This window comes from Peromyscus leucopus, chromosome 4, assembly GCF_004664715.2.
Source record: "Peromyscus leucopus breed LL Stock chromosome 4, UCI_PerLeu_2.1, whole genome shotgun sequence".
Classification (NCBI taxonomy): domain Eukaryota; kingdom Metazoa; phylum Chordata; class Mammalia; order Rodentia; family Cricetidae; genus Peromyscus; species Peromyscus leucopus.
In genome coordinates this window covers 12,999,930-13,025,148 of record NC_051066.1, presented here as the reverse complement: position 1 = coordinate 13,025,148, position 25,219 = coordinate 12,999,930, and the positions used below count along the sequence as shown (strand labels likewise).

At 47.1% G+C, this 25,219-nt stretch overlaps 1 protein-coding gene across 1 annotated transcript; it reads right to left on the bottom strand.

Annotated features, from left to right (window-relative positions):
- Positions 1-1,084: 1,084 nt before the first annotated feature.
- Positions 1,085-25,006, bottom strand: LOC114686951 (histo-blood group ABO system transferase-like). The gene is made up of 7 exons (XM_028861648.2): positions 24,927-25,006; positions 8,980-9,049; positions 8,304-8,360; positions 6,797-6,844; positions 4,884-4,919; positions 4,247-4,381; positions 1,085-2,209 (listed from the first exon to the last, which is right to left on the bottom strand). The coding sequence occupies exons 1-7, from the start codon at positions 24,937-24,939 to the stop codon at positions 1,522-1,524; spliced, it is 1,047 nt and encodes a 348-aa protein (XP_028717481.2). The 5' UTR covers positions 24,940-25,006; the 3' UTR covers positions 1,085-1,521.
- Between the last annotated feature and the right edge of the window lie 213 nt (positions 25,007-25,219).

Sequence of the window (25,219 nt, the reverse complement as noted above, 5' to 3'; positions counted from 1 at the left end):
AATAGGTTCTTGGGGCCAGCATTAGGGACAGGGCCTGCTTCCACCACTAGGTGTCCCACAAGTAGATCAAGATAAATGAGGTTTTAAGAAAATTAAGAACATCAGAGCTAGGTGATTATAGCAACATGCCTATAATCCCAGCACTCCAAAGGTAGAGGCAGGAAGATCAGGAGTTCAAGGCCATCCTTGACCAGATAGTAAGGCTGAAACCAGCTGGAGCTACTAGAGATTCTGCCTCAATAAAAAAAAAAAAAAAACCAAGCAACAATAGCCCCCATCACCCCCCCAAAAAAAGTAAAATTTGAGGCTGAGTTACTGAGTCTGACCCCCCAACACTGCAAAAGAAAAAAAGTAATTATCACTTTATATTGGAAATTTCAAATGAATACTAGAGTATAAAAATAATGTAGTGGACCTAACATTCAGCACGTTCTGTCATGTGTCTCTAGGAGACTCTGGACTGAGATCAAACTTCAGTGGCAACATGCTCAAATAGCATCCACGAGGTCCTGGGTCAATCCGAAGTACTTCAAATGAAGAAAAAGAAAAAAATTAAAAACTTCCTATATCATCTAGAAATACATTTATCCCAGCATGGATAGTTAGCTATCACCAAGTGAGCCAAAAATGAGCAGAGGCGATGGTCACAGGGTGCTCATCTGCCAGCTGGGCTGAACAGGAGCTATATGGCGATATTTTATTTGTACTGACATGTGATTTTATTTGTATGTTAATAAAGTTGCCTGGGGGTCAGAGCTATTAGTAAGCCATAGCAGAGCTGGGCATTCGTGGTGCATGCCTTTAATCCCAGCACTTGGTAGGCAGAGCTAGGTAGATCTCTGTGTGGCCAAGGATACAGCCAGCATGGAGACACACACCTTTAATCTCAATACCCACCGTAGAAGACGTGGAGGTCTGTACAGACAGGCAGTGATGAGGCGGTTATGTGGTTGGGTTTACAACCAATGAGAAGGCAGAACAGAAAGTCTATATAAAGACAAACACACAGGAAGTAGGTCTCTCTTGGCTGAAGAGGATCGCTGAAGCAGGAAAGGTAAGGCTCTTAGCTCTGACCTCTTGGGCTTTTATCTTTACATTGGCTCTGTGTTTCTTATTTAATAAAATGGTTACTTCTACAAAGCTAAGCAACTCTGCAGCCTGCAGGCTGTGACTCTTCCTGCCCTCTGCCTATTCCTAAGGGCACTGGCCATCTGTCAAGCCTCCAGCAGAGGAAGGCACATGCCTGTGTGAGGATGCTCAGGCCCTCAGGAAACTGCATGACAGAGTTTCCCCATGTTCTGGAGGCTCTGGCTACCATCTCACTGAATAGAAGAAGCATAGGGACACAGTGGGAGCTGGAGGAGGCTGGCACTCCAGGGGCTTAGTGTGTGGTGAGCCAAGGGGTTGGTACCAGGGCTGCTGGAAGGGGACACTTCACCAATGTCTCTCAAATCTTTCCAGTTCCACATAGCCTGGAGTGCCCCTGGAATAGGTCTGGCCTCCCCAATAGGAATTCAGCTATCAGTTTCTGATTGCCTGATGGTTCTTGGGCACAGCCACATATCTCAGCTTCTTCATGATGGACGGCCAGCCCAGCAGCTGCTGGTCCCACATGTACTCTGGGGACAGCACCTTTGTAGGCTTATGGTATAGCAGGTACTTGTTCAGATGGCTCTCATCATGCCACACGGCCTCTATGCCATTGGCCTTGTCCTGCACCATAGCCTCATGACAGGCCTTGGTGAGATGGTACACCTCCAACACTGACCCCCCAAAGAAGGCTCCCATATAGTAAAAGTCACCCTTATTCCGGGGGATGTAGGCCTGGGACTGTGGTCTCCGCTCATAGGTAAAGGCCTCTCGGCTGCTACTGTAGAAGCTAGGATGCAGGGTACCAAAGAGTGCTGAGAGAATCTCCACACCCACGTGATCACTGAACTTCATGTCCACATCTGCACACACCAGGTAATCCACCTCATGCAGAAAGCGTCGCTCTGAGAAGTGGCTGATCATCTCCATCCTGTGCATGGACACATCCTGCCAGCGGGTGTAGTTGCGCACAGTTAGCACCACCAGCTTCCGTCCTGCACCCAGGGGCACCTGCGGCACGTCAGCTGGATGGTCAGTGAAGACATAGTAGGTGACCTTGTGTCCCACCATGAAGTGCTGCTCTGCCGTCTCCAGGAACAGCTTCAGGAACACCACATACCTGTGAGGGAGGACAAAGGGGTATGGAGAGCCTTAGTGCAGCTAGGTCAAGACTTGCTAGGGCAGGCCCAGGCTGCAGAATCCATGGCTACCTAGAGGCTTGAAGCAGCAGCATCCCCACCGCAAGGCTGTGCTGACCAGTCTGCAGGCTGTACCTCACCTCACCCTCCTTTGCTGCAGAAGGGGGCAACATCAGCACCACATCTTAGCAAGGAACACTGAGGTAGAGGCCTGGAAGGTTCCAGCCAGGCAGCAGGTTGAAGTTCCTGCAGGTATCTCTTGTCTTGGCAACCCCTCAGCAGGCCACCTCTCCATGTATCTGTCACCATCCCCCCAATAATGACAGTTCCATCCTATGACATTTTACACACCACACCCTTGCACTGACCTAAGAAAGCCTGTGCTCACAGGGCCCCACTTTCTAAACCCTGGTGGAACTACATGGATCTGTAAAGGCCTGGGACCTGCACACCTCCTTGTCGCACTCTCCAGGGCCTTGTCTCAGGAAAGGGTCTCTATATCCCAGACCTTTCTCCTCAGAAGCTTGTAGGTGCTGTGGACAAAGCACCGAGTTACTCCCTCATATCCTTAAGTCATACCCCATGAACTCCACCAGAGCAAGAATCAGTCTCACAGAGCAGGCAGGGAAAGGGAGACAAGCACCCTAGAATGAAGGGCAACCTTAAGCCAAACCCTCAGGTTCATGGGCAAAAGGCTTCTACCCCAGGTTCTATGTCATCTCCCAGTTCAAGAAGTTTTCACCTGATACAGATGGCTGCTTCTCCCTTGATGACCCCCAGGGCCATGTGTCCCCACCATGGGAACAGGGATGCCCATCACCTGGCAAGTGTGCCAAGCCCTCCCCAGTTCAATGTCAGAAACAGGCAGGTGAACGTTTTTCCCTGTGCAAAGGCGCCAATGGGACTCCCAGCTAGTTCCCTCAGAGGCCTTCTCCCCACAGACTGAGCACCTACCCACACCTGGCAGGGCTCTTGCTCATGTACCCAGCAGCACCCAGACAAGGTAGTGTTTGTGTCCTGTTACTGTGAAGCCCTTTGTCCACAGGAACTCCAGGCATTCTCAAGGTGCCTAAGCTCCTCCAGCTGAGCCCCAAACCTCTTTCAAGTCTAATTGGTACAAAGGCCTCAGAGTTATCTTTGGCTCTGCACCAAGTACTGCACCCAATGCTGCAGGGAAGAACAAAGCCCCTTTTCATAGGCAGGAAGCACAAATGGCATCTCTCAGCCCCCCACAGGCTTCCACACCCTGTCCTGCTCCCCACAGGCTTCCACAGAGCAAGTTGCTTACCTGTGGCCTAAAGTCAGCCTGACCAGAGTCTTGGGCTAATCCCTGCCCCCAAGTTTTAAGGTTTCACCCAACCCTTTCTGTCCACCTTGTCCTACATGTGAGGACACATCAATGGTCACAGCTCTGTTGGCATCCTACTCCTTCTTGCCAGCCCTGAGGATGGGGATCCACACCTGAAGTGTGTGCTGAGGGACACAAATGGCATCTGCCTGAGAGCACAGAGGTGGGGAGACAGTTGGCCTGGGGCTCTGAAAGGAGGTAGGGTTGGGTTCATTCATCTGGAAGCCCACCAGAGCTCTGGATGTTGGAAAAGCAAACAAACCCCACCTCTGCTGCATCCTAAATACAAGCATGAGCTTGCTTTAAGGTATGCTTGGCCTCCTTGACCTCTGCGTATGCACATATGTGCATGTGTGTGCATGCCCATTGTACATATTTATTTGCCTGTGTAACTGTGTGGAGGCCAGAAGCTGACTTTGGATGTCTTCTTGTGTTATTCATCTTTTTTGTTCTTTCAACAGGGTCCCTTCGCTAACTCTGAAACTCACTGTTTGGCTAAGCTATCCAGCAAGCCGCCTCCATTAACCTGTCTCTCCCCTCCACCCACAGTGCTGGGATGACAGGGGCATGCCACCATACCTAGCCTTCACATGGGTGTTAGGGATCGAACTCAGGTCCTCTGAAGCAAGTGCTTTACCCACTAGCCGTCTCTCCAGCACCCACTGCTTACTTTTTGATGGCAAACACGGTCAGTCCAACTGTGGTGTTCTGAAGCCTGAACTGCTCATTCAGTATGTGGATGTTGAAGGTCCCCTCCCAGATGATGGGAGCCAGCCAAGGGGTCAGGACAAGAACATCTTTCCTACTACATGGGGACAAAGCCACAGTCAACAAGTCACCAAACATGCCTGCAGGAGCCCTTCTCAGATTCCACACCCTCAGCTGCCACCAGGGCTGCCCACCCTCCCCAGTGGGGCCTGGCCAATCAGCAGCAGCTCTCACTGACTACGCCCACCCCACTCCACCAAGCACTAAAAACAACTGAGTTATTACAGCCACTGCAGCCACCACATCTCTGCAAACTGATGACAGAGACAGGAAACAAGGAGCAGATCCCAGATGGGAAATGACAGACAGGAGATGCTCCGGGCTCCAGACCTGAGTCAGACAACCCTCGGACTCTGACAGGGTTGTGAAGTGAGGGCAACGAGAATCATAATCAGGTCTTTGGTTTTTTCTGGGTTTGGTTTTTCCAGTGCTGGAGACCGGCCCAGGCCTCAGGTGTGCTGCTGAACTGTTCCCATTGCACGAAAATCCTCCTTTAGGACCTTTACGGCACTTCCCATGCACTGACCAAATCTACTCACCTGGGTTTTAGCACCTGTGGCTGGGCATAGGCCATCCTGCAAAAGACAACACCAGAACTCAAGGTGACAGGAAGGTCCCTGGAATGCATGTCACTGGCAGCTGTGCACCAGGCAAACAGACCTGCACCAGCAGTGGCAACCAAGCCACTGTGTACGTCCATGACCCTGGGAGCAGAGGATGGGCCAAAGCAGGAGATCACAGTCTCACTTGACATAAGGTAGGGAGAGGAAATCATGACACACACACACACACACACACACACACACACACACACACACACCTCTTACTTAACGCTGGGAAATCTAAGGACTACTTTAATTCACAAGCCGGATGAGACTGAACATGTCTGTCCCTGGTAGATGGCGACCATCCGACCAGGGCCTGCAGCCTGCCTTGGTCCTCTCTTGGCTGGCGGCACACAGAGTCCTGGCTCTTGAGGTGGTATTGTGTTTCCTAAAATATTGTGCAACCTAATAAACTTATCTGGGATCAGAGACAGAACAGCCACAATATTAAACATGAGGATAGGCAGTGGTAGCACACGCCTTTAAACCTAGCATTCCAGAGGCAGAAATCCATGAGTTCAAGGATACAGCCAAGCATGGCGACTCACGCCTTTAATCCCAGAAAGCCAGCCTTTCATCCCAGGGAGTGATGGGAGAAAGCAAAAAGGTATATAAGTTGTGAGGACCAGAAACTGGAAGCATTCGGCCTGGTTAAGCATTTGGCCTGGTTAAGCATTCAGGCTTTGAGCAGCAATTCAGCTGAGACCCATTCTGGATGAGGACTCAGAAGCCTCCAGTCTGAGGAGACAAGACCAGCTGAGGATCCAGCGAGGTGAGGTAGCTGTGGCTTGTTCTGTCTCTCATATCTACCAGCACTGACCTCAATACCTGGCTGCCAGGTTTGATTTTATTAATAAGAACTTTTAAGATTTATGCTACAGGCTCTCTGTCTCGGTCATTGACCAGTCCCAACATCAGTGTGAAGTTCCCTCAAAAGGTCAGGCCCCAAGGGACAAGAGCCACTTCTGTTATAAGCTGCATTCTAAGACGGCCTGTGGAGCAGAGAGCAGGGCTGGAGAGACGCTCAGCAGCAAGAGCACTGGCTACTCTTGCAAAGCAACGGGATTCCGTTCCCAGCACCTGCATGGAGACCCACAAGTGCCTGGAACTCCAGTTCCAGGGGACCTGAGGGCCTTTTCTGGACTTTCTGGGCACAGGCACAAATGTGGTACACAGACATGCATGCAGGCAAAACACTCATACACATATAAAAAAATACATTTTTTTAAAGGCAGAAAATGAGCTAAAAAAGTGGGGGGGGAATTTTTGCACAGGGATGTGGCATGATGACACCTTACTGAGTAAGTCTGGCCCATCACCAGAAGAGAAACCCTACAGGATCCCATCCCTGGGGGGCACTACTGCAGAGTGGCCATACTCAGAAGAACAACACAGAGCAGGCAAGATGGGTGCCAGGACCCACAAAAGGGCTGGGCAATAGGGGTTGATGTCTGATGGACTCAGTTTACAAGATGGACTGTTCTGGAGATGGGTGGTGGTGAGGCTGCACCACAGCATGAATGTACCAACTGCACTGAGCTGTTGAAATGGTGAGGATGGTAAACTCATGTGTTTTGCATGTTGCCATGGAAATGGGGTGCACAGCTGCAAACTCAGCTCTGTACCAGATGAGCCAGGCTGACTCTTTAAAAGCCTAATGACATGCAGTTAGTCAACACAAAGAGTGGGGCTATGTTCTCCACTCTGGGTAGAGGAAGGGACTTCCCAGGTGCCCATACACACACACACACACACACACACACACACACACACACACACACACACACAGAGCCCTCCATCCATGCCCTTCAGCCCAGATCTGTAGACACCATGTGAAGACAGGATACCTTGACAGGGTTACAACTTCCGGGTCATCCAGCTCTCCGACAGTCAAGCTGTAGAAGGAAACACAGGAGACAGGTTTATACCAGGGGTGTTAGGGGTCAGGTACACAGAGCCTGGAGGAAGGGGAGTGGTGCCTGAGCGTACAGTAGGTCTGTTACAGTTACAGAACAGCCCCATGGTGATCACCCCATGCACTATGCCAACAACATGTAATCAAGCATTGCCACACCACAGATTCAAAAGTCAAACACTGGGGTCAAGGTTCACTGCCCCACACTGACCAGCCACTCCCTAGTGGAGCCTGAGCGGGAAAGGAGTTCAGAACACAGAAGATTCCCAGCCCCTCCCATCAAGAAGTGGAGTCTCTTCCTGTCCTTGAAGAGATAAACTGAGGCAGCAGTGCCTGGATGAATTTAAACCTGGCTTCTGACAGGTTGAACTAACGTGCAATATGGCCACTGGTCTAGAGCCTTCCAGCCAGGTCTAGGGGAAGCTCAGTCTACACAGGGAGGCCCCAGGGACGGGCACTTCAGCTGAGGGCCACCCTCAACCACCAGAAATGTGAGAGACCTCAAGGGAGACCCACTGAGCTCTGCACAGCAACCCCAGGGATCTCTGGAGAGAGTCATCAAAGGTGTGACTGCCTCCCAACACAATGAGGGGGGACAGAGTGCTCTGCAGCCGTGGAAAACTGACACAAGAGGGAACTGGTGGGAACAAAGAGCAGGTGGGGGCAGTGTAGGCTAGTGGGAAGCACAGCATAGACAAAGATCAAGGCCAGCCCCACTCAGGGGCATGCATGGCTGTGCAGGAATGCGGAGGAGCAGGCTGCTGGGGAGGGTCAGCAGGCAGGATCTGATTTCAGAAAGCCCACTACCTTCTGTGCTGAAGGATCATTAGCTACTGTAAAGAAAAAAGGGCTGAGACAGATGAACAGGCATGTGGCTGATGCAAGGCCACAGCAGGTCCAGGAACCAGAGCAAAGCCAAGAGATGCCTTCCCAAAAGGCAGACTGACAGGATCTGGGACTGTGGGGATGGAGGGACCCATCTTGATCTCCAACTTGATCTCCAACTTGATCACCGGGTAGAAGACAAAAAACCTAGCACTCAGTAGGCTGCTGGGGAGGTGGGTGGGGAACAGGAACTGTTCTTAGGGCTACCTAGGCAGGTACAGAAGGGAGGATGAGGTGGAAGCCAGAGAAAACAATAGTGTTCCCGGACAACACAGACCCTTTAGAGACAACAGGCAGCAGCTGAGGTTTCTCTGTGTAGCCTAGGGTAGGACTAGACCCATCTATGTAAGAGGTACAGGCAGAGGCCACAAGGCATCATGAAACAAAATAACAGAATGTTCATCCAGCCAGCAATTCATCCCCTACACACAGACATACACACATATGATACACACACATTTGACACACAAACACGACGCACACAAACATCACATACATACACACACACACACACACACACACACACACACACACACACACTACCCACTACTCACCTAGTCACAAGTCCTGGGTCTCCCAGTTCCTGGCTTCTGTGGCTCAGGAACCTATAGCTGTGGGAAGAACATGCACAGTGGCAATTCTTTATTTAGGACATGGACCTGAGACTGGCTGGCTCTCCCTCCCTCCAAAATGCACCACTGTACACAGTGAGCACAGACGTTCCCAGTGGGAAGGCAGGGCCAGGTGACAGGACTAAGCAAGCTCACACTGCTGGAAGAAGAGGTGGCAAGAAGGGCCCTGGGGACAAGACCTGCATCTGGACACCTGAAGCAGCTGCAGACAGCCCCAAGACCGCATCAGGGACTACTGCCTGGCTGTGTCTGCAGAAGCCTCAGTAGACATGGCAGTATCTTTACTCTGTGAGTGTTCACAGACTGTCTGCATCTAGAGAAGGCTGCAGTCCAGTCGCCAGGCCTAACTTCCTCTCCTTCTCCAGGTCCATCCTCACAGCTAGGGCCATATGACTGGGCATTCAGCCCCATATGTGGAATAAGAGGGAGACATCTGTCTTGCAACCAAGCCTGCCCTATGGGGACAAGCAAAAGCTGGACAGGCCACTGTGCGAGTGGCCAAGAGCATCCTCGTCACTGCCATGGTAGTGGGGATGCCCACAGCTCAGGGTCCCCATCAGGGTCTCAGGAGCTGTTCCTCACCAGCCTGGATTCTTACCCAAAGAAGACCAAGGCAAGCACTGTGAGGGGAAGGATTCCGAGGTGAAGTGAGTAGCATTTTGGTCTTCCTGAAAAACAGCAGCACAGGATCCAGTTACTCACCCCCTTCCTGGACCTGACTCCCCTCCAGGCCTCTCCTCAGACTCAGAGGTCATCCTGAGCACCACAGCCACTACTGTGCCTATCTCAGGCAGCCCCAATCCCAGCTGGAGCGCCAGCCCCGCTGAGCACTCAGAGAGTAAAGAAGGTTGTTCACTTCCTGCTCAGGACTCTAGCTGCTCCCTTGGCCCTCAAGGTCCCTTGGGCCCCCAAGTCCTCATGCCACTGAGCACCCCTTCCTGTGGTAAACTGAAATAAACCAAAATGAATACTACAGGGTCACTGCTCCCTCTGGCCCCTGTATGCTCACCCCACAGGGACAGCAATTGGTCTGTGCTAGTGACATTTTCTCATGCTGGGGTTGAAACCCATGGCTGATGAGTGTTAGGTAAGTGCTCCACCACTGGACTATACCCCTAATGCCTCAGGTGATTTTCATGTCTCTAGAAGTTGTGCGTTCTCACAATCAAGTTCAAATAGTCCTAAAGACACGTATGTAAATAGACTCATGTGTGGGCTCTGGAGAAAGAGCTCAGTGGGTAAGGCTTTTGTCACAGCCACACAAGCATGGAGACCTCAGTTCAGATCCCCAGAGTCTATGTAAATTCAGACATGTGAATTCCCAGCACTCCTGTGAGGAGAGGGGAGGGGGTAATGAGGGGGGTCCCTGGAAGCTCACGGGCCAGCTAGCCAGCACACAGTGAGCAACAACAGAAAAGACCCTGTCTCAAACAAAGTGAAAGGCAAGGACTGACACCCACGGTTGTCCTCTGACCCTCACATGCACACCCACACTCACACGCTGTGTTCCTAAAGGTTTATATCTAAAAAGGCTTACTTCTCCCTGTCCCAGTCTGTTACTTTCCCCTCTGAACCACTTGATGCGGTACTCTGTTTATTTTATTTATTTAGTTAGTTAATTGCATGTGTATGCACTTGTGCATGCCTCAGAGCACTAATGGAGGTCAGGACAACTTGCAGAACTCAGTTCTCTTTCCACAATGTCAGTTCCAGGGATTGAACTCGGGTCATCAGGTTTGGCTGCAAGCACTTTTACCCACCCAGTCATCTCATCTGACACTTCTTAGGTTTTCTCCCACGTCTCCAAATCCTCCCACAATGGAACAACTGATTTCTAAAGGCTTCTAGAGGCGAACAATGAGAAAGTGCATTTGAACTGTGTTTGTTCTCAGTATGTTCTCCTGCCCCTTTTTGTAGTTTCTAGTTTTGCTCTAGAGAAATTAATGAAAAGTAATATTTGCCCAATTTTGAAATAGTTCCTACTTTTTAACTTTTAAAAACAACTTCTTTGGGACAGCAGAGATGGCTCACCAAGTAGGAGCACTGACTGCTCTTCCAGAAGATCACCCATACAGCATCTCAAACCATTGTTAACTCCAGTTTCAGGGGATCCAGTATGGTCTCAGGCATTTAACGGTGCAAAGCATACAAGTGGTGCACAGATATGCATGCAGACAGAATGCTCATGTACATAAAAATAAACAATTTTATTTTAAAAAAGTAAAATGCCTACTGTATTAAAAAGGAAAAAGCAAGATATTTTTAAGGCAAAAAGTAATATGTATTCTCTTTCTGTTCTTTTCTTGTTTTTGTTGGTGGTGGTGGTTTTGTTTTTGGGTTTTGTTTGTTTGTTTGTTTCAAGACAGGGTTTTTTTCTGTGTAGCCTTGGCTGTCCTGGAACTCAGTCTGTAGGCCAGGCTGGCCTTGATCTCAGAGATCCACTTGCCTCTGCCACTAAGTGCTGGGATTAAAGGCATGTGACACCAAGGTGCAGGTAAAAGTCGTCTTTTAAAATATAATTTATATTTAATAAAATATGCCCATTTAGATATAGTTTGATAATCTTTGAACAAGGAAACCCCCTTGCGATGTCTGTCCCCACATTCCCCTCCCCATCTACATAGGAGTCAGGAGACATGTGTGCCTTCAGCCTGACTGTTTATATAACATGATGCTGTCAATACTCATCACACAGTCATGTGTGGATTCATCATCCTTTTTTATTGTTTTTTTTAATGTCCCAATAGTTCCACCATTTAATAAAATATATTCTTCCTGTTACATCATTCTAGCATTAATCAAAAATTACATGGTGGGAGCTGGAAAGGTTGCTCAGGAATTAAGTACACTTGCTACACCATTATGAGGCCCTGTTTGGGATTCCAGTATGCATGTTACACATGATTCCTGATGAAAGCCTGCAATCCCGACTCCAAGTGTATGTGTGTGTATGTCTGTGTGTGTGTGGGGGGGGGGGTAATAGAGCATCTCTGGGGTTTGTTGGCTTCCAGCCTGACTGAGGAAACTGAGCCTCCGGTTTAGAGAGAAACATTACCTCAAGGAATAGGTAAAGAGTGATAAAGGAGAATGCCTGCCTGATGCCCTCTTTACTTGCACCCCTGGTGTGCACATATTTGTGTGTGTGTGTGTGTGTGTGTGTGTGTGTGTGTGTGTGTGAAGAACTATTAAAACTGAAGAATTATAAAAGGGATATGTGGTAGTTTAAATGTAATTGGCCCCCATACTGTCATAGGGAGTGGCACTACTAGAAGATGTGACTTTGTAGAAGTAGGTATGGCCTTGGTGGAAGAAGTGTGTCACCATGGAGGTAGGCTTTGAGGTCTCATATATGTTCAAGCCACACCCAGTGTCTCAGACCACTTCCTGGTGCCTGTGGGTCAAGTGGCACAACACTCAGCTACTTTTCCAGCACCATGTGTTCCAGCAAGACGCTATGTCATTCAATTATGATAATTGACTAAACCTCTGAAAATGTAATCCAGCCCAATTAGAAGCTTTTCTATTATAAGAGCTGCCATGGTTATAGTATCTCATCACAGCAACAGAAACCCTAAGACAGGATACTTTAACTTCTTTAAAGGTTAAAAAAAATATTACCAGATATTTTACCAAAGAAACACAAGCTGCTCAAAATTTCTTGCTCTTAGAGGAGCACAAATTAAAACCACAGGCACAGCTGGATTACTGTGAGCTGTAGACCAGCCAGTACTATACTGTTGTGTTGTTTTGTTTAAGTATTACCAAGCATCAATCATTTCTTCCACATGGAATGAAGAGTTGCTAAGTATGTTCTGCCAGGCTCTGGACAAGCAAGTCACCTCAGGGCATGATCATTGCCAAGATGTTCAATAAACCATCTTGTCAAGCACTGGGGAGACCCATGGCACAAAGGAAGACACAGCATGAAGGCACTTGCCAGAACTCCTGGTTGGTCAGTTCTCTAGGAGCCAGCACTTTCTAAGAAGCAGTTCCACACAGCAGCCATGCCCAGCAAGCTCACCAGCCACCACTGTGTCTAATCTCCAGGCTTATGTTGTTTGGTGGGGGCCCTCTTTACCTCCCAGCACTCTGCACCAGTTTCTGGGGCTGGGCCTCCCCTGTACTAGCTCTTCTCACGACACACTGGTTCCCAGATTTGCACACACTAGGTCTCTCACTTACTTAAATGGAAACTCATATCTCCAAGCCTACCTCTTAATCCTGCTCACTGTGACAGGCATACTTCCTGGTACCTAGCTTGATGATACCTACCAGTGTTTGACAAATTTCACTGGGTGGATGAATAGAGACTTAATAATGTAGTTAGCCTAAGAACAGGCACTAATTTGCCAAGTTCATCAAAAACCCTGAACATTTAGTCTTCAAGACATCTGTCTCAGGTCCATGCCTGGACCAGATCCTGAACTAGGGCCTCAAGGGTATGGACACCCACTGAAGAGTCCCAGGTCCTCTGAGGGTTCCAGAATGTGTAAAATGACGAGTCTCTGACCTGAGAACAGCAGTGCAGCCCAAGGGCAGAAGGAACGTGGAACTGTCCTGCTCATTATCTTGACTAAAGACTGTGTCACAGGGGTCAAAAGTCATCAAATTGTATACACTGTGTGTTTTACTATATAATAACTGTTAACATTTGCTGGGAAGGAAAAGGTAACAACAGAAGGACAGTGGTAGGGGGATAAAGAAAGGACAGAGAACATCCCAGGAAAGCATTTCCAATGTCAGTAGCAGGGATTACCACCCCAACTCCATTCAGCATTCCCACTGTGTCTATCCAAACCTGTCTTTCCATAGCAAAAAGAAAGCAACTCACCCCTCCCAACCCAAGGACTTACTGAGAGATCCATGAGCCTAAACACAGCCTGCTGAATGAATACTAACACTGTGGCCATTTTGATTGTTGGAATCAGATGTGTCCTGCTCTGAGTAACTCCGTATTATACAAATCAGGTTTTTTCCAGCCCATGCTTTGCCCTAAGAGGCTCCATCATCTGTCCAGAATCACCCATCCAGCACAAAATGATAAATGACTTTTTCCTGGGGCTAAAAATGGAGTTATCATATATGGATATGGATATCAATTGAGACTATAGTATCTTATGGGCATATTAAAATCAAACTTACAGGGATAAAGCTTTAAAATCTTAATCTTTAAAAAGCCACTAACTTGTAAACTGTTAGAAATAATTATGACATGCAAGTTGATGCTCAGTCTCCTTATAAATGATGAAATTTTTTAATGCTCAGAACTGTATTCCCAGTCATGCAAAGTATAAATGTAAGGCATTTACAATGACAAGCTTGATTAAACTTCCTGAATATGTTTTCTAGGTTGAGGCTAAAACGAGTAACTAAAAACAAGTAAAGTTTGTCTAAAATCAGATACACTTAATGCATGGTCCTCAAACTCTTCAGAGATCTTTTGAACATGGCTTTTGAAGTGTTTAATGAAAAAAGTTTCCAGTGAAAACAGAAATGCTAGCACTTAGAGGCAATTCCAAGGTTGCCAAAGGGGTACAGAGGACTCTACCTGTATTTTGGTAACACTAACCCAATGCCTGACCCACCACCAGGGCTCTGCCCAAACTGTGGACACTGAGTTGTGACCAAAGTAGGTCAGTTTTTTCATTTCCTCACTAACAGGAAAATCTCTCAGACCTTCTGGGTCTGGTAGCCCAAGGCATATGCTTTCCTGTGCAGCAGATAAAGATGCAATGCTTTCTTGTGTGACAAAGACCTATGACCTCTGTCACACAAGAAAACCATTAAGGCCATGGGTGAAGGGACTCTAGCCAGCCTGAGCTTGGCAAACATGGCTCTGGCCGGCCTTGCCCTTATCCCCCATTCCCTCTGCCTTGCTAAAATCCATTAGATTACATTTTTAAAACTACCCATCAAGGTCTATTCCCTTACTTGGCCAGTCCTCCTCCTAAGCCTGACTACCAAGATCCAGCTATCAAAGTACTGAAGTTCAGCAATCAAAAGCCCCTTTTGGCTCACCTAATTAACCTGCCCAATTAAAATACCTCTTCCTAACATGGGTTTCCTCTTTTACCTTTATAAGTCACCATTGGCTCATGGGCCACGTCTGTCTCCTCTCTATCTAGAGGCAGTCTTCGCCACCCTCAGGACAAATGCCCCTCCCCCTTCTCCCTTGCCTCCTTATCTTCTCCCTCATCCTCTGTCTCCTGTCTTTGTCTCTTATTCCCTGCCCTCTGTCCCTCTGGGGTAAACTAATCTCCTTTGTGCTGAGAACTTGGTCTTGGGAGTTCTAAATCTATACAGATCCCTTCACATGGTGCTGTGACTTGGGTATCAGCCTACAGGAACCCTGCCCCCCTTAGACCAGTTCTTGTACATTCAGACTTTCAGGCACTTCTCCATTCAACAGCAGCTAACTGGTGCGTTTTCCCCCAATCACCCTATGTTCCCACACTTCCCAAAAGCACATTCTGTTCAGTTTGGTGTGGTTGGCAAACTTTGCTTCCCTTTTGGTGGTTTTACTGCCAAACTCCAGAGCCTTTCCTCCTCTGATAATCCTGCATATAGGGTCAATGTTCTTGCTCAGACACACTGTGGTCACTCTCTTGGAGACAGAGTCTGGGTAACAACCCCCTCTGTAAGCCCCTCAAGGGACAAGAGTGGCCAGGTCCCTCTCTTGAGGACATCCAATAGCCAGGTTCCACCCAGAAAATACTTTAACTGCCCAAACAGCCAGAGCCAGCCCCACCTTACAGAGTAAAAAGCCCAAGCTCAGGAATTGAAATCCCACCAATACCTCCCTGGAAATCACCCTTGAGGGCTGTGCCTCCCAAGAAATGCTAAATAAACCCTGTCCTCTGCTCAGTTCTCTTCTGCTTCTTGCCAGAGCAGATGCAGTTCCCCTCCTGGGCTCTTCCTGCCCAATAAATCTCTGTGTGAGGCTTCTTGTGCAGTTGGCAATCAAATGATAAGACTTCTTTCCCCCAAGAACTGTAACATTTATACCCTCCCTAGCAGAGATCTCTGTTCTTGGCCTTTTGAGAGACATGAGGACACTGTCCCTCAACTTTAGTTCACTGGTCTTCACTGGTAATGGCCTTCACTGTTGATGGAAATGCTTTCTCCACCCAAGAAACTAATATTAATGATGCACTTCAGCACCCAACAATAACTCTGGCACCCGAACATATCTCTGCTTTCCCTTCTGACTTCTACAAACCCTTCTGTGTAGCTCTTAGACTCTCTGAACTTTTAAAAAAATTCCATCATAAGCCTTTGCATCATTTCATGTCTTATTTAACCCTTCTTGCTGCAGGAACACTGACTTCCAGGCAGGCTATGCTTGCCAGCTGCACTGCCCCTGTGGCCAGCCCTACCACCATACCATACAACCCATGCTGCTATGGAGCCCTCCCAAGCCTACAGTTTCAACCTATGCACTGATTCCACAGGCCATGCCCCTCAGGCTTGAGCTGCCGTAGTCTCTGCTAGAGTTCCCACTGCCCATAGCTGACAAAGCCCCCCACTTCCTCTCAGCCCACCTGAACTCTGGTAAAGATCCAACAGCCCCTCTCCTTCTCCTGCCCCTCTGCAGCCCAGCACACTCACTCCCTTGTTGGCCCTGCCCACTCTGCAAGGCCCAGTCCACGTGACCTGGGGGGGGAGGAGTCTATGCACAAGTGGCCCCAGCTCAGCTTCTCTAACACTCCTTAACAACCAACAACCCAAACAAACCAATGTCTTCTCTCCCTTCCCATGAGACCTCCTCCCCCATCCCTCTCACACACAAGAGGGTCCTCTAGCTACTTCTTTCCACACTTTTTATATGACGACAGCTCCCTCCTGTCAGATGGCCACATCAGACTGACTCCTCTATCTCCAGTTAAGACTGTAATTGTGCTGACATGACAGCCTGCCAAGCTGCCCTTTCACCCCACGTTTATGACTCGTCACACTTTTCTGACTCATCCCATTTCACTCTAGGCTACCCTTCTAAATACCCCAGGTAACAACACACCCAAGCCTCCAGTAGGAGATATTCTCCAAACCCCTCTTCCCATATTTATTTTCACCCTCTAGTGCCTGTTCTCTTAAGCTCTCCTGTTCCCCACAAATCTCAGCTCTCTTCTCATGCTCCTACTTTTCTTCTACCCAAATGATTGCCAAACATACAATGCCAATTGACTCCCCTAAATCCATTAGTTATTCAGACATCCTCAAACATCAATCACTCTAAATAAATCCTACACTCACAACTACAAGACATAACTAAACCCCAGCCATCTCCTCTCCATCTCTCTCTCTCTCTCTCTCTCTCTCTCTCTCTCTCTCTCTCTCTCTCTCTCTCTCTCTGCCAAACTCTCACTTAGGTCAAGGTCACCAACAAACTCTCTCCTCACCTTCACTAACCCCTCCTTCAGTGCCTCCCACGGCTTTCTTTGTCCTCTCTTCAATGCCCTCCATCAGTCACAGTCCCTCTCCTGCAGATACCCCAGCCCCACCCCACTAACTGCTTGTGCCTTGACAATCCAAGTCCCCCTTTGGGAACCAAAGCCAAGTTCTCTCAGCCTTTCCACACCAACCCCAAAACCCTGTCACAGACTGTCCCTCTCACCATTTGTCAAAGGCCCCCCAAATTATCTATGTTCCTAAAACATTTCAATTTCAGAACCCACCTAAACACCCAAGATAGACTATTCTGATGCAACAAAAGCTTCTCAAAATATGTGCTCCCCAACACAACCAGACCCCACTTTCAGAGAACAGGTGTTCAATTAACCTTATATAGCCAATCTAGATTTTCCTGGCTCCTCTCAAGAATTCTCAAACAGACATCAGAGAAGTACTGTAAACCAACAGCCTGTTTTCCTGCCTATTGTCTCTTCCTAAGGGTAGAATCTCTCCCCATTTGTCTAGTCTTCACAATCTTCATCCCACTACAAGGCCCATGAACCTGAAAGTTTCAAATGTATATCCAAGATAACTTTTTTTTCTAAATTCCTTAACCTTCCTCTGTTCCTAGTTTATCTGTACCAACAGACTTCAAATCAACTACAGACCACCCCAGAAAATCCAGCACCAGCCATTCCTCAAAATCTACATCCTGATGTAGCCTCACAGACTACACTTCCTGTGCCCCAGATGGTCCCACATATCCTGGACATTGACTTACACAGCCTTCTCTTCCTGGCCTTGACCAACAACTCAGCTTCCTTGGGTCCTCTAACAGCAATGCACAAATGTCAGCAGGAAGCAGCCAGAGAGAATGATGCCCACTTTCCCAATACCCAAAGACCCAATAATAAAACAAATAGGTGGGAATGAAGGGAATCTAGCTAGCCTGAGCATGGCAAGCATGGCTCTAGCAGGCCTTGCCCTTCTCTCCATTCTGCCTTGATAAAAACCATTAGATTACATTCCTAAGGCTAGCCATCAAGCTCTATTCTCTTATTTGGCCATTTCTTCTTCCTGAGGCTGACCACCAAGGTACAGATATCAAAATATTTTAGTCCAGCTATCAAACCCCCTTTTGGCTCAACTAATTAATATTCTCAATTAAAATTAAACACCTCATCCTCACATAGAGTTTCCCCTTTTACCTTTCTAAGCCACCACTTGCCTATGGGCCACATTTGTCTCCTCTATCCAGAGGCAGTCAGTGCTTTGTTCCTCTAGGACAAACACCCCTTCTCTCTCTCCCTTGCCCCCTTCCCCTCCTCCTACCTCCTCTACCTCCTGTTGTTGTCTCTTAGTCCCTGCCATTTGTCCCTCAGGGGTAAAGAAATCTCCTTTGTGCTGAGAACTTGGTTTTAGGGGTCCTGAGCCAATACAGATCCCTTCAGTGGGAACCTAGGGCAATCCAGGTAGCTGTAAATTTCTGTCATTTTAATTGATACATAATCCATTTGGATTATACTTCCTGCTATAATTTCTTTTTCTCAGGTCTCTGATGGTATTGAAGGTTAACTGTAGCTTTGTTAGCTTGGCAGCAGCAAGTAAACAGTTCCTTCCCCAAGGCTGCAGCTGCCTTGCCTGTTCATTTCATATGTAAAATCCGGCCTCACTTCTCTGGAGAACTACTAGGTCTCCAGTTGAGAAAGACAAACATAGTTTACCTGCTAGATGACTTGACACTAAAAAAGAGAAACTCACAAAATGGGTTTCAATGTAATGTGTACACTATTACACTTTTTAAAGGAACATGCTTTATAATGACAGTTCTCAGTAATCAACCACCTGTGTCTCTTGGCAAATGATCGGATAGAAAGAAAAGGTTAGAAGTTTATGTAGATTTTGAGGGTCTAAGAAAGTGTTTTAAAGCATATTGGTGCAAGATGTTAAGGTCTGAGGATGTAAAGGCTTAAGTAAGTTATGAGGGTCTAAGAAGGTGATTTTAAGTGTGTAAATGAAAGTTGCAAAAGTCTAAAACAGTGATTTACAGTACGTGAAGAAATGTTTCACATTCCTTGCCTTCTTGCTATACTATTGTTATATTAAGACTTCAAACGTTCAGGGTTTTCACATTAATCAGTGGAGTTCTAATAAGCTATTAATCTAATTCTTATAAAGCACTGACTGCTATTATCATAGTCATAAACTCAAAAATTTAAATTTCCTTTGGCTGTCTTCTAAGTATAGACTTAAGTGTGTTTCTCATCATGCTGAAAACATCTCTGTCCAATCTATAAAAACATCTCCCTGGTCAGAGAAGAGTTAATGCTTTTAGTCCAGACTCATTTCTTTGGGTCCTCAGGCTTTTACTATGACTCAAAGACATGAATCTATTACTTTCTTTACAATGTGGATTTCAGTACACATTACAAATAGTGGTAATGCTGATGTGTCTAAAACTTTGATCTCTTTGTAAACTTAAAAAATTCATGTACCTCTATCTAGGCAGTGGTACCAGGTCCTGGGCTCATTGCATGAGTTAGCTGTTTGAAACCTGGGACTTATGCAGGGATGCTTGGCTCAATCTGGGAGGAGGGGACTGGACCTGCCTAGACTGAGTCTATCAGGTTGATCTCAGTCCTCAGGGGAGGCTTTGCCTTGGAGGAGGTGGGAATGGGGGTGGGCTGGGGGGAAGGGAAGGGGGGGCAGGAAGGGGAAGAACAAGGGAATCTGTGGCTGTTATGTAGAACTGAATGGTATTGTAAAATAAAATAAAATAAAATAAAATAAAATAAAATAAAATAAAATAAAATAAAATAAAAATTCATGTAAACTTACAGAAAGTCTCCTGGAGCTTCAGGATCCTCTTCTCACTGGTCAAATGGACTCCAGATAAGTACTCCTGTCAATCAGTAACCTCACCTGCCTATTCCTGAGAGTGGGATCTCCCCTTCCCCTGGTCTTTGGGTTCCTTCCCTTCCCCCAACTACAAGGACCACAGGCCTGAAAGTTTAAAATATACAGTCATGGGGAGTGGGAGGAGGGAGGACAGGCGAATCCATGGCTGATATGTAAAATTAAATTAAATTATAAAATTAAAAATAATAATAATAAAAGAAATAAAAATCAAAGAAGAAATTAATGAAATAAGAACAATAAAACTAATGCAAAGAAAAAGAAATTCCACTAATCTTAACTTTACCTTCTCTCCCTAGTCTGTATCTGTCCAAGCAGATTTCCAATCAAGTGAAGACTGAAAACTGTTCCAAATGAGACAGCCCTAGGTGCTTCTGAAGGAATTCCCAACCAGCCTAAGCCGCTGCAGCAGACTGTTCCCAGGCTGCCTGCTCTTCACTAGCCCCAGGTGGCCTCAGGACCTGGGCAGCAAGCTTAACAGGTCTCACCCCAGCCTGCACTGCTTTCCTTTCCTGTCCTTTGACCATCACTCCAGCCTTTCTGCCCCACCACAAGGATGCCCCAATTTCAGCTCAGAAGCACTCCTAGAAGAGATTATGCTGCCCCAATCATCAACAAAATGTTATCATAGTAGGTCTTGTGGATAAGGTGGACAATGGCTAACTGAGGTGCTTATTAACATATCAAAGCAGACTCTAGCCACCAGTCTCTCAGCATAGCAAGCAGCTATTGGAGAGTCTGGCTGCTCTCAGCACTTCTCACCTCCACCCCCTACCCTAAACCTCTCCATCCCCTGAGCTTCACTTCCCTCCCCCTCCCAGCTTCTCTTTCCCATATAACTCAGCAATTTTGGCTATGAACTTTCTGGGTTCTTCTTGGCTCAACTTCTGGATCTCTCTGTGTCCATTTTTCCCTCTCTCATCTTCAATCTCTCTTCTCTTCCTCTCTCACTCTCCCCATCACTCTCTCTTCTCATGACCTGGTCTATTCTACTGGCCATGTTCAGTCTGGACTCTTCCAGATGCCTCTGGCTGAACTCTTCCTCATATCTGCAATAAGAACTTTCACCTCAACCATACCTAAGTATAGTCATGTCTTCATTTTCATTCACTACCTATAGGTATTCTGGCACAATTGACTCTTGCCCTTAGCATCATAAAATGGACAAATTTGGCATTTCAACCCCCAAGGTCTATTGCCCACTGAAGTTAACTCAATTTCATATCTCATAAAAAAAAAGGAATGAAAAATGACCAATTCAGTATAGACACCCAGATCCTATTGTCCTTTTTGATGCCTCCCAAATTACTTCTTGATATTATCCTCTTCTATAGGACAGATCTTACATCCTTACCCCAGTGATAGGATTCTACAGTTCCCACAGCACACCTCTTTTGTTGTTCCTTTACTTCCTTCCTCCTACCCTCTGTCTGGTGCCCTCACACTTTTCATTTACCTGGGATACAGCTCAGTGAATGCTGGGACACACTGTAATGCTACATTTGCTGTTGTAGGAGTTTCTCACATGATCAAAACAAATAATGAACCTGTATATACTTCACAAGCTTTCCAAACTTTTGTTCCTTTTCAGGTATTCTGCACGAAACTGACATTCCTGGCAATACTGAAGGACAAACTACTGTTGAGATGGCTAACAATCTATTAAAACTACAACTTCAGAAACAGAGGGGGAGTAATCCATCAAAACCTTTAATTTTTTTTCTGTAAAGGCACTGTGCAGGATTTTCCTCGCATACATTACCCATAAGTTTTCTAGCAATATCCACAGGCAGACACATATAAAAAGACCACTCAAGACCTTACTTAAGTATGAGGTATACCTGTATAAGTCATGAATATAACTGTCTTTATAGTCCAGGAAAAAAAATATACAATCCTGGTCCAGCAGAGCCTCCCACAGAAGCTGTAAAATGTTCTTGCCTGAGTACTCTGCTCCTGGCCTAGAGGCAAGGAAAAGAGAGATCTGACAAAGGGGTGCAGGGATTAAGAGATCCGGGGCAGTCTTTTCCCCTAAAAATCTGCTCATTGTGATTCTCACCATCAGACCTCAGTGGCCTCTGCTTATGGGCAGACTTATTGGGCACTTATTCCTAAGCACACTGTTCTTCATCCTGTCACTTGGTTTGACACAACTCCCCACTATTATTTTAAATAATACGCATAACTGCCTGGACCCTTACTGACACAGTGCCCACGGATAGATTTCCTTATGACTATATTGGTTTCATGTTCCCCCTGCACCCATTATATATTGCTGTTATTAAATTCTTTTGTTATCACCCAGGATTACAAACCTGACTGGCTTGGATACCCAAGAAAGATTCAAAGGCTATGCTAAAATTTGTGACAGCTTAGGCATCTGAGCCTGGGATTCTTACCAAGGTCATTTATACTCCAAATAGGCCTTCTTGTGCTGATCATAGGCAATGAGACCCGACAGGTGAGCTTTTAAGATGGTTTAAGTGTCATGCCAAACATCTTTGTAATAAAAACATAGCTAAAAGGGAGGTGATAGATTGGGGAGCAGACAGAAAAGTGGGTGTTGGGACAGGAACTCACAATACACTTGAATCACTCTTATCACACAGTGAATCATTCCAATAACACTGTGAAGTGGGCTACAGGTGGGCTAGCCCCATCATCCACTCTTAGGATGGGATTTGATCCTGTTGCAGGACCATCTCTGGAGGCTGGGATGGTAACAGTGTAGCGATTATCACTAAAATACAACTCAAATGCTACCCATTTAAACATAACACCAAATAAATCATGGTCTGTGTCAGCATGTGTGCTTATGCTCTGGAATTGGTGAGCTCCTCGGTGACCGCGCAGGCACCCTTACTGAAAGATTAGTTTATTCAGGGAGAGCATTGCTTTGCAAATGGTTCCATTCTTCCCTGGCAGATGTGGGCAATAAGCCTTTCCCTTTTACATCTTGGCTGTGCTTGTTTTGGCTTTGCCTGCACCAAGATGCATAGAATAGATAAAAGTGCAGGCACTTAGGTACATAAAAGCACTAGGCAGTGTTGGGTGGGGACCCAGAACAATAAGAGATGCCAGAGCTGAAGAGGAAATAGAGTACTACAGGAAGCCAACTAAGCTATGTGACAAGAAATGTTGATATTTCCTCCCACACCCACCTGATCCACCCCATTCCATGTCTGGCCTTGCCTTTGTAGAAAAACTTGAAAAATCTGCCCAGGTCAGGAGCCCCAGCCTTTCTCCCATCTGCTCATCCCCCCTCCCTGCCTCTAACCCTGCTTCCCTGGCACCTGGGCAGCCCTGACCTGGTTCTTCTGTCCTCCTAGAGTTTCCCCACCAACCATGGCTGACCCAGTGGAGGACAAGCTGGCTCCCTTGGGCCTCCAGCCCTCCACACATCCCAGGCTTTGCTGCTCTGGTCACATCTTTGCTCCCCAGTCCCCATAGCACCTCCAGTGCTCTCCTGGGGCACCCTACCCTCAGGCTGCCAGATCCATGGGCTACAGCTTCAAGCACAATTTGTTTTCTCATCCAGCCTCAACCTCCTCCCAACTTGAATCCAAGAAACTGAACCATGCTGGGCCATGTCATGAAAGTATCAGTGACCTGTAACACCCATACTGGACTCTGTACCCCTTACTGGGGGTCTGGGGGGCAGGCAGCACTGAGCTTCCTCCCTGACCTTAGTGTGAATGTCTTTAAAGAAAATGAGCTTTGCACTTAAAATTGCTAAGACTGGTCAGTAAGATGACTCAGTAGAAGCCAGGCAGTGGTGGCACACTCCTTTAATCCCAGTACTCAGGAGGCAGAGCCAGGCAGATCTCTGTGATTTCAAGGCCAGCCTGGTCTACAGAGCAACATGCAGGACAGGCACCAAAACTACACAGAGACACCTTGTCTTGAAAAACCAAACAAACAAAAAAACAAAAGATGGCTCAGTAGGTAGAGCCTTTCTGCAAAAGCTTGACAACCTGAGTCTGAACTCAACCCATGACACAGAAGAGAAGCATCTCCACAGAGTTGTCCTCTAACCATTGAGAAGTTCAAATATCTATTGTATATTGTTCTTTAATAATGTGGCTTAGTTTTATGTTTTGATTTTTTAATTTTTATTTTATTTTATTTTTGCTACTGTGCAAGTTTAATGTGAATAAAATCTTTGTGGAATGATGAAAAAAATATATATATGATGTGTACATGTGTACACATCATATATAAATGAACTATCTTCTTTGATATGAGGGTTGGGAGAACAGTTAAGATAGTAATTTTGTTATATGTATACACAGGGAGAAAACAGGGAGTATGTGAAATTAGTTTTTCCTATCTAAGGTTGTTAGCCTGTCAGGAGCCAATACTCTATATCTCCCTCTTCTTGTAAAACTCTGGTGTACATGCCTGTTGGTTCTATCACACCCTTATCCTTGGTGCTATACAGTAATGAGACAATGGCATCAGACTGCAAGGTCCAGCTCCCACCAATGGGCTGAGACACAGTAACCACTCACTCTAGCGGAATAAAGGGGATTTTGTGCTCCCACATTACACACCCTTTTTGCAAAAACAAATTCTCTTCCTGTATTTGCTCTGTGTGTATGCGGGGGGGGGGGTGTATTTGTGCAATGCTAAGAATATTCTTTTTATCAAAATGATCCTGGCTTGAGCAGGTGAAGCCTCGGGAGCCAGACCCACACTCTCTCCCATCACATCTCTTCACCAGCCCACCACCAGCCCTGCAGGGGTACTAGCCACTCAGCCACATGGAGACTCTTTCCTTGGGCCTCCTTCCTCCCCTTTCCCTCACAGGAAACATGGACTCCTCTGCACTCCTGGAAGACTAGCTTCATGGCCACTGGCCAGCACCTCTGTCCTGGAATATCTAGGGAGGTGGAGAAGAAGATGTCCAGTAGAGGGAACAGGTCATTTGCATTCAGTGTCCTTCCAGAGCAGTCTTGCCTAGACAGATCAGGACTTTCCACTATGACCCAGACCTCTGTCCCACTTACCCACCTCTCAGGAGGACACACACACACAAACACACAGATCCAGTGACCCTTAGGATTCCGGCCAGCACAGAAGGCCTGGCCCGGCTGCCTCTGAGCCTCTGGCCCTGCTGCCTCTGAGCCTGTGGCCCTGCTGCCTCTGAGCCTGTGGCCCCAACAGCAATGTCGCCCCAACCAGATGGTGACAATCAATGGAGGGAACCCACAGACCCTTCCTCACCCCTCAGCTCACCTCTGAGATCCATGACAGGGCCCTGGATGGCTCCGTTTCTGGGCAGCAAGTCCTTAGGCACAGCCCAGACCTCAGGCACAGAGCAGGACCAACCCCCAGGATAGAAAACCCAGTCCTGAACACCTGTGGGCGGGGACACACTCTGGCAGTCTTCTGATTTGCCCAGATGTGTCTGTAGAGCCAGGTGTCCTTAGCCAGGTATTCCCATGGTCACAGGCAGTCTCTCACCCACCTCTCAGATCCCAGGTGGATGCTTCCTCCTGTTGTCTATTCTAGTCTCCCTTTGCTGTGGT

What these genes read in the sequence shown, in the direction of transcription:
- LOC114686951 (XM_028861648.2), bottom strand. An exon ending in CTTGCCTTGGTCTTCTTTGG is followed by an intron (nt 8,361 to 8,979) that starts GTAAGAATCCAG and finishes TTCTTCCCACAG; the next exon opens with CTATAGGTTCCTGAGCCACA. An exon ending in CCACAGGTGCTAAAACCCAG is followed by an intron (nt 4,382 to 4,883) that starts GTGAGTAGATTT and finishes GTCCCCATGTAG; the next exon opens with TAGGAAAGATGTTCTTGTCC.